General features: G+C 47.2%; 1 protein-coding gene across 2 annotated transcripts; it reads right to left on the bottom strand.

Moving 5' to 3' along the window:
* Window positions 1-165: 165 nt before the first annotated feature.
* On the bottom strand, window positions 166-10,465 carry LOC107283745 (protein FAM49A-like). 2 transcript variants are annotated; one of them, XM_015811686.1, is made up of 10 exons: window positions 10,396-10,465; window positions 7,517-7,638; window positions 7,009-7,114; window positions 6,366-6,502; window positions 4,706-4,783; window positions 4,163-4,279; window positions 3,895-3,974; window positions 3,433-3,559; window positions 2,638-2,708; window positions 166-1,134 (listed from the first exon to the last, which is right to left on the bottom strand). In XM_015811686.1, the coding sequence occupies exons 1-10, from the start codon at window positions 10,463-10,465 to the stop codon at window positions 1,071-1,073; spliced, it is 972 nt and encodes a 323-aa protein (XP_015667172.1). In that variant the 3' UTR covers window positions 166-1,070. The 2 variants fall into 2 exon arrangements, with proteins under 2 accessions (XP_015667172.1, XP_015667171.1); XM_015811685.1 differs by lacking the exon at window positions 10,396-10,465 and adding an exon at window positions 8,860-8,932.
* Between the last annotated feature and the right edge of the window lie 5,984 nt (window positions 10,466-16,449).

Raw genomic sequence — 16,449 nt, 5'->3', positions numbered from 1 at the left:
CCATTCTGGATTTACTTCTATCCTTTTCAAATGCTTCTTTTCTGTCTATGAATACTGTATTTCCATGCAAATTGCTTTGGAGGTTTGAGTGATATTCCTAGAATCCTTTCACTTGTCAAGCTATGTGGCCCAACGAAAGATCTCTGGTTTTCCCAGAGTGGAATGTAAGGTCTTAGCTAAAATGCCTCCTTGCTCTCCTTTTGGCCTGGAGCTCCGTTCCTCAGCCTTACAAGGAGCAAAGGCTGGTGGCAACGTGACCTAAAAATTGGTCCTAATCGGGCAAGGCCTGGTATACACAAGAAATCAGCTTAACAGTGGAGGCCGTGTTTGGGGCAACAGACCCAACCAGTATTGACAAGCACAGCCATCCTAGATTAAAGCAAAGCAGAAAATCATGCTGATCTCTCATACATTAACTTTTCTTGCTTTATTTTGACACAAAAATGTACAAAATAATAGGTGTGCAGTTAATATGCAGTTGTTCATATTAAAAATCTAAAAGGTGTGACTGAGCCACTAAGAATGGAATCAGAATTGAAGGCTTAATGATGGTGCTCGTGCCCATACATTCAATCAAGCTTTTCCAGATGTGTTATTTACATCTTGGGTAAGAGAGTATCACTTTCCTGGCATCCAGGCTTGTTTGTAGATCCATCTTATGGTCCCAGAAAGGCTTGGAAAAAACCTTCCTCCATGCTCCACAGGTATGATATGCAGGGGACCTGGTCACCCCAGCATGGATGGGACTGGATTCAGCACAGCCCGGTCACTTGAGGCAAGAGACTGGACCCTACGCTTTGGCCAGCATTGAACGGGGGTCATCTTGGAGTTGGAATTGGAATATCTATTGTAGTTCCATCTCTATATCTGTGTGTGTATATATATATATTTATATATTTATTTTGACAATCTCACCTGCACTTCTTCAACTTTTCTTTTCTTTTTTACAAAATGAGGGATATGATGACCAATGGTTATTTATAGCAACATGCTAACATTAAAATTTTTGCCGAAGGTGCCGTGAAGAATTTCTTGGGTGTGTCTCTGGTGAATGGCTGTTCCAGGAAGCTTCATTGCAGCAAAGCCCGGATCTGCTTAGAAGTGCTGTCGTCATTGAGGTGCCGGGTGGTGTACCTAGGAGGACAAGCACAGCCATCCTTATGGAGGTGGGAAAGAGGGAGAGACATGTATGAAGCTCCAAAGCCTCTTGGCCCCCACTGGGCGAAGGATGGATAGATGGCCCATGAACAGGAAAGCCCTGGAAGAAAGTAATCAGGGAATAAGCTAACAGAGAGAATGTGTGTGTGTGTGTGTGTGTGATGTAGAGAGACAACCCGTGAAAAAAAGGTGAGCTACAGAACAGGACGGGGGTGGAAGAGAGTGTCCCTTAAGGCCACGTTTCCTGAGTGCAACACTGGACAGGCAGGGGCTGTGTGTGATGAATGCAGAAAATCCCTGTGTACCCACCTCCTGGTCACTGAACCCTGACTCCTTCCTGGTAAAATGCAACAGAAAGACACATGACCGCATTTCCACCCACTTGTCCTTCCTGTCTTAGCGATATTCACCACTACCCTCTCATCTTGCAGGCAGACCCACAACATGGGCTGCATTCACCCTACGCTGATCTCTTTAGTTTGCTTCTGGTTCAGTGCATTGTGCAAAGTGAGAAGTATTTCGGTCACCCAGTTAAGGGTTTTCTGATGCACTGTACAGGTAGTCCTCAACTTACAACAGTTGATTTAGTGACCATTCAAAGTTATAACAACACTGAAAAAATGACTTATAACCATTTTTCACACTTACAACCTTTCTACCGTGTTTCCCCAAAAAGAAACCCTAGCTTGATTTTGGGGGGTTGACCTAATATAAGCCTTACCCCCAAAATAAGCCCTAGTTTTGGGGTGAGGCGCATGCCTAAAAATCAAGCTAAGGTGGGGGTGGGAGGGTGGAGCTGCCCCACATGCCCCACATCCATTTACCGTTGCACCCAGGCCTCCCATGCCCCGACACCTGCCTTGCCAGCCCACTTCAGCGGCCACTTGCCGCCGCTCACGCACAGCGCCCCCCCCCCGGCCTCCGTTTCGCCATCAGAGGCCTTCAGGAAAGGCCTCTGCAGCTGAGAACCGAGCTCCGGATTGATGCGTACAGCGCACCCCGGCCTCTGTTTCACCATCAGAGGCCTTCAGGAAAAGGTCTTTCCTGTGATAGAAGTGAGGAGAAACAAATGGCCGTAAAGTGCTAACAGGTTCCTGTTGAATTGAACTGTAAATCATTTGTGGCACCAAAGCATCCACTGGATGGAGTGGGGAGAACCCAGACCCAGACCAATTCTTACCCTAAGAAAGCTTCATTTCCTGGGAAATGGGAATATTTGTTCATATTTGGGCAAAACAAGAATAGTTTTCTACCTAATCAGATAGGTAGTACTTCTACACAGTTAATCTCTCCCAGTCAGCTGTCTCTGTTCTGTATCTTCTTCCCAATTTCATCCCGTGAAAGTTCTCCCCTGCTATTCTCATGAAGCTTCCCAGAAGGGCAATGGCTGACCACCTGCAGTTCCAGCACCCAAAGTGCCTGGTCAAGAGGCACACTGGACCTCCGGTGGGCACGGGAGCACCTTTGGAGCTGCCATACCTCAGAGCATTGAGAAGGCCTTCTGTACTGTTGGAGGGCTGCTCTTTCAAAACCTTGATGCATCCTTTCATCTAGAGGGAAAGAGGAAGGAAGAGCTTTCATTTGCAGAGGGGAGAAAGGGCTGGAAAAGTGCAACGAGGCCTGCCGAACTTTCACCAGAGACCAAAAGAGGCTTCTTCTATCTCTAAGGGGACTTTTTAAACATGTGACTGTGAGTAAAGGGCATGCAGCAAAATGGGTAACAGCAAGTTTAAGCTGGACTGCCAATCCTTTCCTTGCCAGGGAGATTTCTCCAAAACTTTGCTGCTTTCCTTTGAAACCTTTTTGAGAACAGCCTCTCTTCTTTGCCCCTCACCTCCAAAGAGAGAGCAGCCCTCCCCTTGGGAGGACGAAGTGGCTTTAAGGGGTCACATGCATGTCCTTCTGCATGGGCTGTTTAAAGTGCTCCACTCTTTTGAGTGCATGCCTCTTTGAAAGATCTGCAATCTATTCCTATTTGGAAGTCAGCATCCACCTCTTGGCTGCCTCTCTGATATCACTCTCAGCAGCTATGCTGCTCTTATTCCTCCTTCCCATTTTTTTTAAAAAACCGCAGATGCCGCCAGCAGCACCACCTGATTGGCTGCCCTTCCTAATGGATATTCTCTGGTAGGAAAAATGATGCCGGAAGTGGTGAGAGAACCGGGGTGAGTCTCCCACTGAGAATTCAGAGCGCAAGTGAGGCGGGGGAGCTCACAAAACCTGAGCTTCACCCGAAGGCTACACTGAGCCGTGTGGGTCTCAAAGGTTACTCACATCTATCTTGGAGGTCTTAGCGAATGCCCCCACTGGGTGGACGTGATCGTAGAGAATGATGACCCCCACCATCACCCGCATGCAGAAGAGGAGGGTCTCAGTGTTAGTGAACCTGCTGCGATATTCCCTGTGGGAAAGCAGAAAAGAGACTTGGAAAGAACTGGCCACAGGTTCAGTTTTCCTTCCTTCCTGGAAAAATGCCAGATGCCATCAATTCTGGTCTGCGTCCACACCACTTCAAAGAAGAAGCCCGCTTGCCAGGGAGACTGCAGCCTTTTCCTGATGCATTCACCCTTCTGCACTTGACCATAAGCAGAACCACCAACCGTCTTGGCCGCTGGTCTGCTGCCCTCCTTCCTGCCAGCTTCCCTGGGGTCTTAGTGGCAAGGGCCTGTGGTGTAAGCAGCCCAGCGGCCTCCGCAGTGCAAGCCTATGTCCGTGGAGGAGCAGGCCAAAACTCACGGAGTTTCCAGCATCACTCGGCAGACACAGGCCATGGTGCTCAGGCAGTCAGTCGTGTCCTCTATTGGGAGAGTTTTGTTCTGAAAGAAAGAGAGCAAGAGCCTCCGTGGGTGGGGGGATCACTTCCTCTTCATCCTGGGGAGGAAGCGCGTTCAGGGCGAAGGAGGGCCTCAGACCCCCCTCCCTCCCCAGAGCCTCTGCAGCGCTGGCGCCTCAGTCTCTTCCTCCTGGGACTTGCAAAAATATCCCAGGAGGTCTCACGGCTCACCTCTGAAACAAACTTGGTCGTGGCACTGCTCAGAGTTTTCAGCATCGGGGTAGCCTCGGCGTAGAAGAGAGACATCCGGTTGGCCATCTCATTGTTGACCTCGCTCTCCGCATCCAGCTGCATGTGGGGGCACAGAGCAAGGCAAGGCAAGTGACCCACTTGCAGGACAACTGCAGGACTGCAGTGGGGGTGGAATTTCTCTGGGGAAGAGTCAGCTTTGCTTGCTCTCATTCCCCCATCAGGGATGAGAAAACTCAACCCTTCAAAGAGAAAACCAAAATAGGGTCTGCTTTCCCCACTTTCAAAAGCCCACCTGGCTGAGGGGAGACGGTGGTCCTCCCGATTGGTTCCTTGGCATTTTTCGCAATTGAGTAAAGGGTTAGGATTAGGGTTAGGGTAAAATTGGTCATTATCTCATAAGCAAATAATAGATTTTAATTAATCACCGCATTGCTCTGCATCGATCTTTTTCTTTTTTCCACTTTATTCATGCCAGAGTTTTATGTGTCCAAAACTTAGCAAAACAGAGAAGCATTTCCTTACTTGCAAATTGTTGATTCGATTTCGGCTGATGGTTCTTCTGTAGTAGCTAAAATCATTCTGAATGGCAGGATTGGTCATCTGAGGGAGATAAGGGAACACCTGAAAAGGGCTTCCTCCTGGCCCCACCTTGGCTTCACTGGAAGCCCCAACATTCCTTGGGGATGAGGCCCCGGGCTTACAGTTTGTTCACAGACTGGGAAAACCATTATCCCCAACACACTCGGGACCCCTAGCAGACACTGTCGGAGTAGGACAGGGCAGAGAGAAATCCACATTTAGCTGCTTCCTGCAGCAACTATGAGATGCTTTCTGACTACCCTGAAATGTGGGTTGGGGGGGGGCGGGGGAGAAAGTTAGTGTTGACAGTTCATAGGGCAAATGAATTTAGTAATCTTTCAGAATAAAATATCTGAGATTAGGAAGGGTGGTTGCAAGGTGTCCCTTTATGTTACAACCCCTTGCTTTTTAAATGATTTGTGGGAAATTTTTAAACACATGTTTAGTGCTCTTCTGAAGGAGTGCTAATCCCTTGTTTTAAAGTAGCCTGAAAAAACTCCTCGCAGGCCCTCTGGGCAGGCCATGCGGTGGCGGACAATGGCTGAGGGTGGGAGCCTCTTTCTCTCTGCCAGGACTCTGATCCTGGGGGCAGCTCCAGAGAAGAGGGGACCTTCAGCTCCTGCCCTCTTGCCCAGCTGCCTAGATAGGAAAGCCTTGGGATCAGCTGCCAGTGTGGGAAGAATTGGCAAGGAAAAGAGGAGGGAAGGGTTATTCCCTGGTCTCTGATCCTGTGAAGTAAAACAACTCTATAGAAGTGGGGAGCTGGTGGGGAAAGGGTCAGCTCCCCACCCGTGACACCCCTCTGAGTCTGGGGACCTGCGGCCAGATCTTTCAAGGGAGCAGACATGGGAAGGGATGCCTCTCCGACATTGGTGTGTGTGTGTGTGGGAGCCCACATTGAAGGAACTGGATTCTCCTGAAAAGTCTGCAACAACCTGAAATGGCCAGTGGGAGCTGGGTGGATCCCAGCCTCAGCCACCACCAGGAGACATCACAGCTAATTCAGACGGCAAGATTTGTGGAGGAGGAGGAGGAGGAGGAGGAGGAGGAAAAACACCCCTTCCATCTAAAGAGAGAATGGGAGCTGCCTGCCTGGCGGGCTGGGTGAGACCCAAGTGTTGTCCTTCAGAAAGAGCAAGGAGGTTTACAAGCAGTTGCAATTACATAAAGGAAACAGCAGAGAGAATATTTATAAATCCCATATTTTATAGGGAATTATGTATTTTTCTGCACTGACTATTGCTCTTACTAGATATACTGCAAATTTATTATGGGATCTTACTGGATATGTTTACTCAGTATGTCATTTACTCAGAGAACACAGATGGGCAGATTAAATATCAAAATGAATGGGGCAGAGGAGAGAGAGATTCAGCTGAGAGAGCCCACCAGACAGAGGCAGATCAAGGGTTAGAGATCCAGGTTCCCTCTGTCTGGGCAGGTTTGGCGCATTTTGATTGCCCAAAGAAAAAGTCTCAACAGAGTCATGCTTAAACATTGTTTGGACCAGTTGTGAGCCTGAAGCTGCACCACCCCTGCAACCCTTTTACTTCTTTCTCCTGTCCTCCATTCACCCCCACCCCCCACCCCACACACAAGGTACCTTGAGCTCATCAAAGCTGAGGGTGAAGTGCAGGATTTCTGCAAACTGCTTGGCTAAGGCCTGCTCTCTCTCCAAGTGCTGGGTGGGGGCATAGGGGGGGCTGGTCAGGGCCTCCAGCAAGCTCCGCAAGGCGTTCTCTGGGGGGGGAAAACAAAGGACAGGTCAGTCCCTGTGTGCCACTTGGGGGGCTGGCCCAATGCTACAAGGGGTTGAAGGCACTCCTTTTTCTGCACAGCCAGGCCAGGCTCTTGTGTAGGAGAAGAAGCACCAGCTGCTAAGAGGAAAAAGCCTCAGGAAAGAGGAAGAACTGAGGCTCCTGTCCTCCCCCACAAAGGAACAAGAAAGAAAAATGTCTTCAGAAGGGAAACCTAGAACCCAGGGACCACCGTGCCCAGAAAAGCCCCTCCCCAAACAGATCCTTCAACCTTTTGGCACCGGATAAGGACACTCGGGCACCCCAGGAGCTGCTCCCATACTGACTGCCTTTTCTTAGGTTACCAGGGCCCCGGTAAGTATAATCAATATATGAAGATGCAATCTGAAAGACAGGCTGCAAAAAGTAAAAGTGTGTGTCTGTGTATGTGTGTGTGAACTGCCTCCTTTGTCATCCCTCCCTTCGCACACCAAGCAGACATACATTTACCAAGCCTAAGAGAAAACTCATAAAACCGTTTCAGCTTCGCCACAAGAGGACACACAGCACGCCAGGCCTTTTCTTGAAGCTGCTGGTCACTGGGGTTCTGGATCGCCTGAAGAAGGAAACTGTCATGCTGGACGTGCTGATCCTAAAACCCTCCACTGCTCTGGTTTTATTTTCCCAGAGAAGCAGCCTGCAACCCCAACCAGGCCTGTTCCCTGGTGGATCAACTGTGGGCCTGACTCCCGGGAGCTGGGATATCTGGGGACTACTCTGAGGCTAGAGAAAGCCCGTGGCAGCTGAAGCCCACCCTCAGTCCCCAAGACTTGGGAACAATCTATCTGGAGGAGGTGCTCTGACTAACCAAGGCTAGCAAGACAAAAATGTTGAGCGACCAAAGCCGGGGCAACAAAAATCCCAGTGCAGAATCTCATGGTTGTGAGAACAGAGCCTCCCACCTTAGCCACGCTTGTGGCATAGTCTGGGCTGGCTGCAAGCTCAGCTTTGCTCATACCTCTCGGATCTCTTGGCCAGCACCAGTGTAGGACTGCAGTTCTGCCAGGATGGTCTGGGCCTCCTCCAGAACAGCATTCACCTGGTTCCAGACAGCAGTCTCGGCTTCCGTGGGCTGAGCATCTGCAGCACACCCCACCCAGAAAGGAAGGGAGGCAGAATTCAGAAGCTGGGGGGCAAAGGAGTGGCCATAGAGGGGAGCATATGGAAGGGAGGAGGATGGTTGGCTGGCCAGTGATGGGAAGGAGCTAGGACACTTCTGAGGACACTCTTGTAAGTCCATAAAGCACCTCCCCAAGCTGGTCAGTCAATCCAAACTGGTGCCTGGAGAAGCAGGATCTTCAAGGGATCCATAAGCTTCTGTCTCCAGATCCTTTGCCCCATCACCAAGAAAGGGAGACCCCCTAGGAGGGAGGGGAAATATCCTGGGGCTTCACCAGAAAGCCATGACTCATGAGTTGCTTTGCTCTGATAAGCCAAGTTCTTCGGCCTTGAGCAGAGCAGGAGAAATTGTAGAAAATAAGTATATAGAAAAACATACAGGAGAACCAAACAGAATAGAAAGCATGAAACAGCTTTACACCTGTGGCAACCTAAGTCAGGGCTACATGGCTGCTACTAAGCAGGGGTCCCTCTCACCCTCAGGGTCTGTCTGATGGGCCAGCATCCCTCATTTCTTCATTCCTTTCTCCCCCAATGTGGGTTCCTTCTTCCACAGCTAGGATGTCCTCCCAAAGAATGGACTTCAGCTCCCAGAGCTCCCCAACCAGGGATTCTGGGAGATGAAGTCCACTCTCAGGCAAAGGGCCCAAGTTGCTCTCTAAAGAAGTCCATGTCCTTAAGGAGCAGAAATAGGGGAGGGGTCACTGATAACAGTGACCTTAGACTGGTTAATGGGGCCCCCTGCAAATGACGCTGCTAATGAAGCCTAGAGGTCTTTATGCTGTTCTAGAGATGGAGCTCCTGATCCCGCTTTCCTCTTGAAAGTCCTGCCCTTCCTGACTCCCTCAACATCTTTAATGGGCCTGCCCCCACTTCCTCTGCAACTGCCATCTATCTGTCTGGAGAGTAGAGTAGAGTATAGAGTAGAGTAGAATAGAATCTGGAAGGGACCTTGGAGGTCTTCTAAACCAGCCCCCTGCTCAAGCAGGGGAACCTATACCATCTCAGACAAGTGACTGTCCAGTCTCTTTCTTGCCCTCCTAGTTCCCCAGTTCCACCACCCTGCTTAGCCCAGCAAAATAATACCAAATGAAAGTAAATCAACGTGAATAAAGCATAAATTAATGAAAGAACTTGTGAAATTAAAATAAAGACAAACATAATTTTAAAAACCCTTCTCACGTTCAAAGTCAAGGAAAAAATTAGGGCCTTGGTCATGCTCATTATAAGTCAACACTTTAAGAAGATTCCCCATGTGACACACCTGCAAGAGAAGAGACAAGAGGGAGAAAAGCATGATGGGTCATGAGGGGGGGCAAGGATGGGCACAATGGGGTTGGGAATGGCTCCCCATCTGGGACAGGAAGAGTCTCCAGCAGGTCAGACAAAGCCAATGCAAAGCCAAAGGCAGGAAAATCCAGGAATGCAATGGGGGTGTCCAAGCTGAACTAGGTCTGGTCTGGCCTGCTTCTTCCTGCCCTGAATGGAGGTGAGCATTGGCTGATGGCGAGGAAGACCAATGATAAGGAAGAGGAGAGCCACTGTTCTCTGACATGGGAGGGGGAGGGGCACCCCTGTGGCAGGCAGGCCTGAGGTGGCCCATCGTGGCTGGAGCACAGCAGCTCTGTGTCCCTGTTGCAATATTGAAAACCTTCTGCCTGAAGGAAGGAAGCATTCCCAGGAAGGTTTTGAATAGAAGTGACATGTGAAGCACCTGAAATGGATCTAAGCCTTTATATGGCACTTCCAAGACCCCAAGGCTTCTCTCAGTAACCCCTGGATGCATTGTCAAAGACCATCAGCACCACTGCTCCCATTTTGCAGATGGAAGCACTGAGGATAAGAGACACCAACTCGAGCAATGAGCATGTGTTGGGACCAACCTATGGCTTATACTTAGCCAATCTAACCATGGCAGCTCAATTGAGCACAATCAATAAATGTACTGTTAATTTTATCCCAAAGGTATGGCTTAAGTTTTTTAATTACAAGGAAGAAATACACAAGCCTTTTCCTCTTTTGTGCCAGCATTTCATAATGCCAGTAAAATTCTCTCTTTCCTATATGGGAGACGGACCGTTAGCATCTTGGAGGTGTCCACTCTCTTGGGCTAGTGGAAGTGTTGCTTCAGAACAAGACCTGTGATTCAGTGGTTCCCACACTAGGAAGTCTCACTTTGGGGGTGGGAGCAGAGGGGTGGGCTTGCTTAGGCCTCTGTTTCAGACTTGGGGGGAAAGACTCCCAGCCTACATGCCGCCCTTTTCATCTGGACCGAAGGATGCAACCTCAGCTGCAACTGAAAGATCTTTAGCTGGGTTGTAAATGCTTTATATGGTTTTGCTTTTTACTTCTGGTTTTCCAATCTGTCATCTGTCCTGAGCACCCCAGAATGGCAAGAGGGGTGCAAAATGAAACACATGCACCAATAAAAAGATGCAGGGATTTAATGATCCCCAATTTGCTTGATGGGAAACTCTGGACCTGAAATCTGAGGACGTCTAGGCGTCAGTTCTAAAACTGTGGGCGCCCCTCCCTAACAGAATTTGCAACGCTGCTGCTTTTTTGTAGTGCAAACATGTCTCCTCTGAGACAGATGCAGAGGTTGGCTCCCTCCAGGAGACCAAAGGAATCCATGGCCAAAACTGGTGGAGAACAGTGACTCCCCCATCAGGATTTATGGGGCCCCCCAGCCCCCTTTGTTTTGTGCCCGGGACTTACTTTCAAAATCCAGGAAGAAGTGAGGACAGTTTTCTAAATCTTTGCCCAGCACTTTGATCAGGTTGCCCATGGCGGCAGACCTAAAGCAGGAGAAAGGGAAGGGGTGGGAAAGTGGAGGCCCAGCCAGGACGAGGGCCACCCTCAACCCCTTCCCCATCAGGAGCCCACAACAGGGCTCCTACATCCGCCCCCCAAAAGACCAGCTTGCAAATCCTGCTGCTGCTGCTCAGCCCTGCTGGCAGATGCCTGGGGATCAAGCTCCTGGCCCAGAGACCCCGCCCAACTCTCCTGGGTGCTTGAGGGCCCCAAGAGCTGACCCTTTGCAGGCACTCAGCATCAGCAGCACCGCCACTTTGGGCTGTGGGGCAGGAACTGAGGCCTGGGGAGCTGGACCTCAGGCTCCCTGTGAAGCCAGCCTGGTTGCAGCCCCTCCACAATTGGCCCCCCTTCTGCTGTGCTCCGGCTTGAGGGTCCCCTGAGCTTCAGGCCCTGGAGCCTGTGCCTAGCTCTGGCCCTCTGGCGCCCCCTGCAGTTGGGTTTGCCTTTCCATCTGGTTAGGCATTTCAAAAAAGCGGCTTTTTGTTTCTTGGGGTGTGTGTTTTTCTTTAGGTTTTTGAGCTTTTATATTTATGATTTTCAGCCTCAGACCAATTTTTTTTCTTTTCTCAGAAACTTTCACCATATTTATATTGCAAAATTACATTTAGCCCTTGAGCCATGCTGGCTCACAGAGTGTGCCACTACTGTCTTTTGCTTTTTCTGCTTTTCAGAAGTCTTTTCAATTTTGGCCCCCGTAGGCTCCCCCTGAGGCCTACTCACCTGGGCCTAGGGCCTGCCCTGAGCAGCAGACCGCAGGTGGGGCCCCTCTTTGCTTTCACGTTCCTTTGCTGGATAAGCATCCCTCAAGGTGCCCTTTTTGCTTCTTACAAGCAGCCACAATCTGAAGAGTAGGAATGTCCTCCTTTGCAACCCCCTCCCAAAGTCTGGCTCTGCCTCCCCCAAACTTCCTCCTGGCTCAGGAAGCAGAAAGGTCAGAGCTGAGCGTTGGGGTGAAGAGGGTCCAGGATGGGCTTGTGCAGTGCAGGGGAGGCCCTTTTACCTCTGTTTATGGTGCCTGGGCAATGTCTACAGCAAGGAGTCCTGGAGTCCTATGTGGATCGTGAGACACTTCATCAGCTGGGAGGATCCTGCAGCAAGGAAGAGGGAGAGAAATGGGGTGTGTGTGTGTGAGGCTTCCAGATGCTCCTGGCCAAGTCAGCAGTTCCCTTCAGACGGCCTGTCTCAGGTGTCTGAGCAGGAGAGCAATGTCCTTGGTGAAACTGAGGATGCGAAAATGGACACCTCAGGTCAGAAAGAGAAATTTCAACCATTGTTCCACACAGGACGGAGTCAAAGGATTTGGCTGCTGAGGGCAATTATGCTTATCGATTGCTTCTGATTTTTATTGCTCCCACCAACAGCAAGAATTCTCTAGTGGATTGCAAAGGTATTAAAAGACTAAACAAGAGAAAAATAAATGCCTCAGATATTAAAGCCATTATCTCAATACATGGCAGCAATTAAAATATCAAAACAGAAAAACCTTCAAAGGCAGCTGGAAGGAATGGGGAATTACTCTCTTTGTTCCTAATTATATCATGTTCACAACAGTCTTACTTCTTACTTCATCAGGAAGAATTTGTCATCAGCTGAATATTAATACTGAGGACAACTTCAGGGAACAAAATCAATGTGGACACATAAAACAAGGTTGAGTACTGTCTATAGAAATTCTCAATCATTCAGGTCATGGTTGTCCTAAAGATGCTTTTTCAAAAGGTAACTTGGTTTTTTCTTTAAAGATGTTTTGCTTCTCATCCAAGAAGCTTCTTTAGTTCTGAAATCAGAATTGAAGAAGCTTCTTGGGTGAGAAGTGAAATGTCTTCAAGGAAAAAAACCAAGGAAGTCCAGTTGTCTTTTGAAAAACACCTTTGGGACAATGTTGAGTACTGTTTAAGAAAAAGGAAACACACTGTGTGTATTAGATCATGGTGGGCAACTTCACAGTATTTATGATAGCCGCCCTCCTGCCCCAGTCCCAACTTCTGCAGACTCACCGCATGCCACAGCTTCAGCTCACCTCCAGCTGCATGGCCTGGTCCCTTCCCTAACCGGCGCAGACCGGGGATTGGGGACCACTGAGCTAAATTACACAAGCGGTGGGTATAGTGGAATCAACACCCAAAGGATGCTCACAAGTGGTTCTACATCAAGTTGAAGAGTAGTATCAGGTAGAGGGCCACAGGGTTCTGTCTTGGCCTGTCCTATTAAACATGTTTATTAATATCCTGAAGTTGAGGAAATGATCATTAAATATGCAAATGACACAAAACTAGAGGCATGCTAGCAACAAACAAGCAAAGTCCCATCCGTGGGATGCAGGCAGCACACAAAACCATGCACTCTCTGGTCCGTGGAAAAACTTTTCTCCATGGAACCGGTCCCTGGTGCCCAAAAGGTTGGGGACCTCTGATTTAAAGAGTTGCGAGACAGAAGATGGAATGGATGATCTCTGTCACCCAAAGGCAGCAGTAGAACAATGGTTTGAAACCACACGGAAGTAGATACAGGTATTAGGAGGAATTTCCACAATAAGAGCTGTCAATCAGTGGAATAGGCTGCCTCATGAAGTGGTAGATTTGCTTTCACTTAAGATCTTCAAACCTTCAATGGTTCCTTTGATCAAACAGTGCCATCTATTGGCACCCTAGAAGTATGCCTCCTCCGTTGTGGCACCTGCCATCTGGAAGGCTTCCACTTGGATGGCAGTCCAGAGGGCCTCAAAGATCTGCTTCTCCTTCCAGGTGTTGGACTAAGTGTGGTTGGAACTCCTTCTGGTGTACAACTTTTGTCTTGTTGACTGTTCCACCATCTGGTTATTGCTACTGTTGTATGCCTTTTGTATATATTTTTTTGTTTTTATGCTGTGAAGCACCCAAGAATTTGTACTGTAAAGGATTGTAAAATATACTATTTCCATGGCAACAAACATCAAAAAGATAGTCCATTTTAGATTATATTTTACAAGGCAGTTAAAACCATCCCATTCAAAAAGGCTATTGGGTCAATAGGCTATTGGGGCATCTCCAGCTTTAACTGCTATCATGCTATATTTAGATGTTACTATGGTTTTAGCTTCTTTGATGTAACCTCGAGTCTTAGGAAGTAAGGCAGTGTAGAAATGTGCTTGCAAGGAAAGATAATTTCACATCCCTCTTTTGTCTAAGGGAGGTGGGTAGTTAGTACTTATGAAATATGTGATTTGATCTAGTTGAAGGGTATTCAACCTTGGCCTGGGAATTGAACACAAGTCTTAATGTGGGCAGTGTTAGACACCTCCATTTAGTTTATGTATAACTGCTGGGGGTGGGGGGTAAAAATGTTAAGATGTTTTCTACAACTGTACAACTGAAGTCCTACTGGTTTTTATGTGTGTTGCCTTTATTTCAATCAATAAAATAGAAAATTTTAAATGGGAAAATGTATTAGCAAAATTTTAAAAATGATTGCTAAGACCATGCTATTGGCAATATTAGTGTGTTTAGTATGCTTTGCCTCTCCCAGCACAAGTGGCAGTCACCACCCTCACGCCAAGGAAGATCCTCAAACATTTAAGCAATTTATATGGGCACCCATTTCTTCATGCTTGCAGAGAACATTGATGGGCACTGCTAGTTGGACTCAAGCTGTCTCATCCAACTTTTCAACAGCTGGGACTGCCTTGCCTCAGAGAAGATCCAACAACCCATTTAGGCCTTTGTTTCACAGTTTTTTCTCTCTCTGCCAGATAAGGTGGTACCTGTAGAATAGGCACTGCATTACTTCCCATGTTACAAACCATTTGGCCCTCTCTTAAATTTGGATATATCAAAGTCTAAGTTACTCCCATAAATTGAGAGAGTTTTAAGTTGCTGATGGATTAATGAAGTATTGATGCTGCAAAGAAGCTGTTATTGTCTTAGTACTAATCTTACTTTTTTCCTTTGCTTAGAACAACAGAAAAAAATGTGAAAAAAATCTTTGTATATTGAAAAATAAACTAAAGCCAAAAATTGCTCAAGAAGATTTCAAGCTTGCTTTCAAAACTCATGATTATATAGTGCATCCCAAATCTAAGCAACGGTTTGGGGTTTGTTACCTATTTGGAGGAGAAACCTACCAGAACAATGGCAGGATCTTCTCAATTTCAGGACCCTGAAATGGAACCTCCTAGCAGGATCTGCCTGGATGCTTAGCCTCCCTTAAAAGATCCACCACCTTTGACCAATATTTAACCACTTTCAGTCCAGTTGGGGGAGCTTTTAAAAGAATACCATCTTGTTATCTTTCAGACAATCGGGTAGAAGTGCTCTGAGCCAGTTGCCTCTGAGTGATCTATAATGAGTCAAGAATTAATTGTACTGGCAAGAATGCCAGCTGAAAGTGATCACACTTAGGGCATTGATAACTGATAGCGAAATGCTGAGGAAAAAAAGCAAAAAAGGTATTTCAGGAATAAAAATAATTTTATTCAAGAGAATATCTCCAAGGAAAGTATTTCCTTCTTCAAAAAGGATCCAATTGTTTTAATAGATTTTAGTTCAGATTCTGTGTGAATTCTCCTTTGATCATGTAATTTTAGTATTAAACCTGCTGTTGCAATAGTTTTCCTATTTTTTAAAAAAAACAGGCCTGAGGGCCATCATGGAACCAGAGGACAATATTCATTTGTATCTTCCATGTAAGGCAACGTTTCTCAATCTTGGCCAACTGAAGATGCTGGCTGAGCAATTCTGAGAGTTGAAGTCCACGCATCTTGAACTTGCGAAGAAGCGGGCCTCCTCAGGGTGCCGTCGGCCAAGCAATGTCGGCTGGCGACCCCCAGGGGGAGGGCCTTCTCTGTGGGTGCCCCCACCCTCTGGAACGAACTACCCCCCGAGATCCGGACGATCCCGGATCTCCTAGCTTTCCGCCGCGCCCTCAAGACATGGCTTTTTCAGCAAGCGGGTGACCGGATCCCTCTTAAAATTTATCCCTGTTAAAATTAGTAATAAAATTGTACTGTGTCGCCATTTATAAACAAAAATTAACCAAAAATAACCCCTATTACGAAACCATGACAAAATTATACGACACTCGGCGGGACTCAGGTGTGGGGAGAAGGGCGGCATATAAGTCTAATAAATAAATAAATAAATAAATAAATAAGGTTGAGAAGTACTGACTTAGGGAAAAAGTGCATTTCGCCCTCTCATAATATCCTAGAAATCCAACTATTGGAAAATTCTCCAATAACAGAAGAAGTGTGATTTTCAAAGCCATTTGATGAAGTGCAGAAAAAAGTGCAGGAAACAAAATACTTGAATAAAACGAATCTAGATAGCTTTCAAATCACTAACAGGAATTCATTAGCAATGTTCAACAGGAGGAAGGGAGGAGTGACCAAGATTTGTGGGTACTGCAATGCTGTAGGGAGAGAAAAGATTGTTTCCTGAATAGCTGATAATGGTGGGGATGTTGCCACCAATTGCCCATTGGGGATGATTGAATGGCTGCTCCGTATTGAGCAACTGAATGAGCTAATAGTAGAGGAGGGCAGGGAAGCTGTCACAATTTCCTCTATTAAGAGTGTATACCAAGTAAGGAGAAACCAAAAAGAGAGCCAGAGGAGGGAATCTTAACAAAAACTAAACCAAATTTTTTTTTATATTGCTGTTACCTTAAGAAGCAGAAATGAAGATGAACAAATAGAACTTGCCAATCATGAACTATGTTTGTCAGACATATCTGGATTCCTGCCTGAAATTAAACTTCTAGCTGTGCTGGAAGAAAAAGCACAGAACAGCAGGTGGCACCATCAACTGAAAAGGGAGCATGGAGATTTATTACACCAAACAAAATACAAGGAACAGAGAAGAAACTTTTCAAAATGAAGAGAATTAAGCAAAGAAGCTCCTGAGTTCATAAAAAAAGACCCCTAAAAATGAGAGTGCAGGTGATATTCTCCACTGCTGCAACCCAAACAGTTCTGGACCT

The sequence above is a fragment of the Protobothrops mucrosquamatus genome, unplaced genomic scaffold (assembly GCF_001527695.2).
Source record: "Protobothrops mucrosquamatus isolate PMUCROS unplaced genomic scaffold, P.Mucros_1.0 scaffold46, whole genome shotgun sequence".
Taxonomy (NCBI): domain Eukaryota; kingdom Metazoa; phylum Chordata; class Lepidosauria; order Squamata; family Viperidae; genus Protobothrops; species Protobothrops mucrosquamatus.
Note: the sequence above shows the minus strand (reverse complement) of the source record. Positions and strands in the feature narration are given on the sequence as shown.

Bases quoted from the DNA above. Each gene is read 5' to 3' on its own strand.
- LOC107283745 (XM_015811685.1), bottom strand. From the start codon at position 8,932: ATGGGGAATCTTCTTAAAGTGTTGACTTATAATGAGCATGACCAAGGC. The intron at 3,560-3,894 runs GTGAGTTTTGGC...GCTTTCCCACAG, and splicing joins CGAGTGATGCTGGAAACTCC to GGAATATCGCAGCAGGTTCA. The intron at 1,135-2,637 runs GTATGGCAGCTC...TTGTCCTCCTAG, and splicing joins GGCCTTCTCAATGCTCTGAG to GTACACCACCCGGCACCTCA.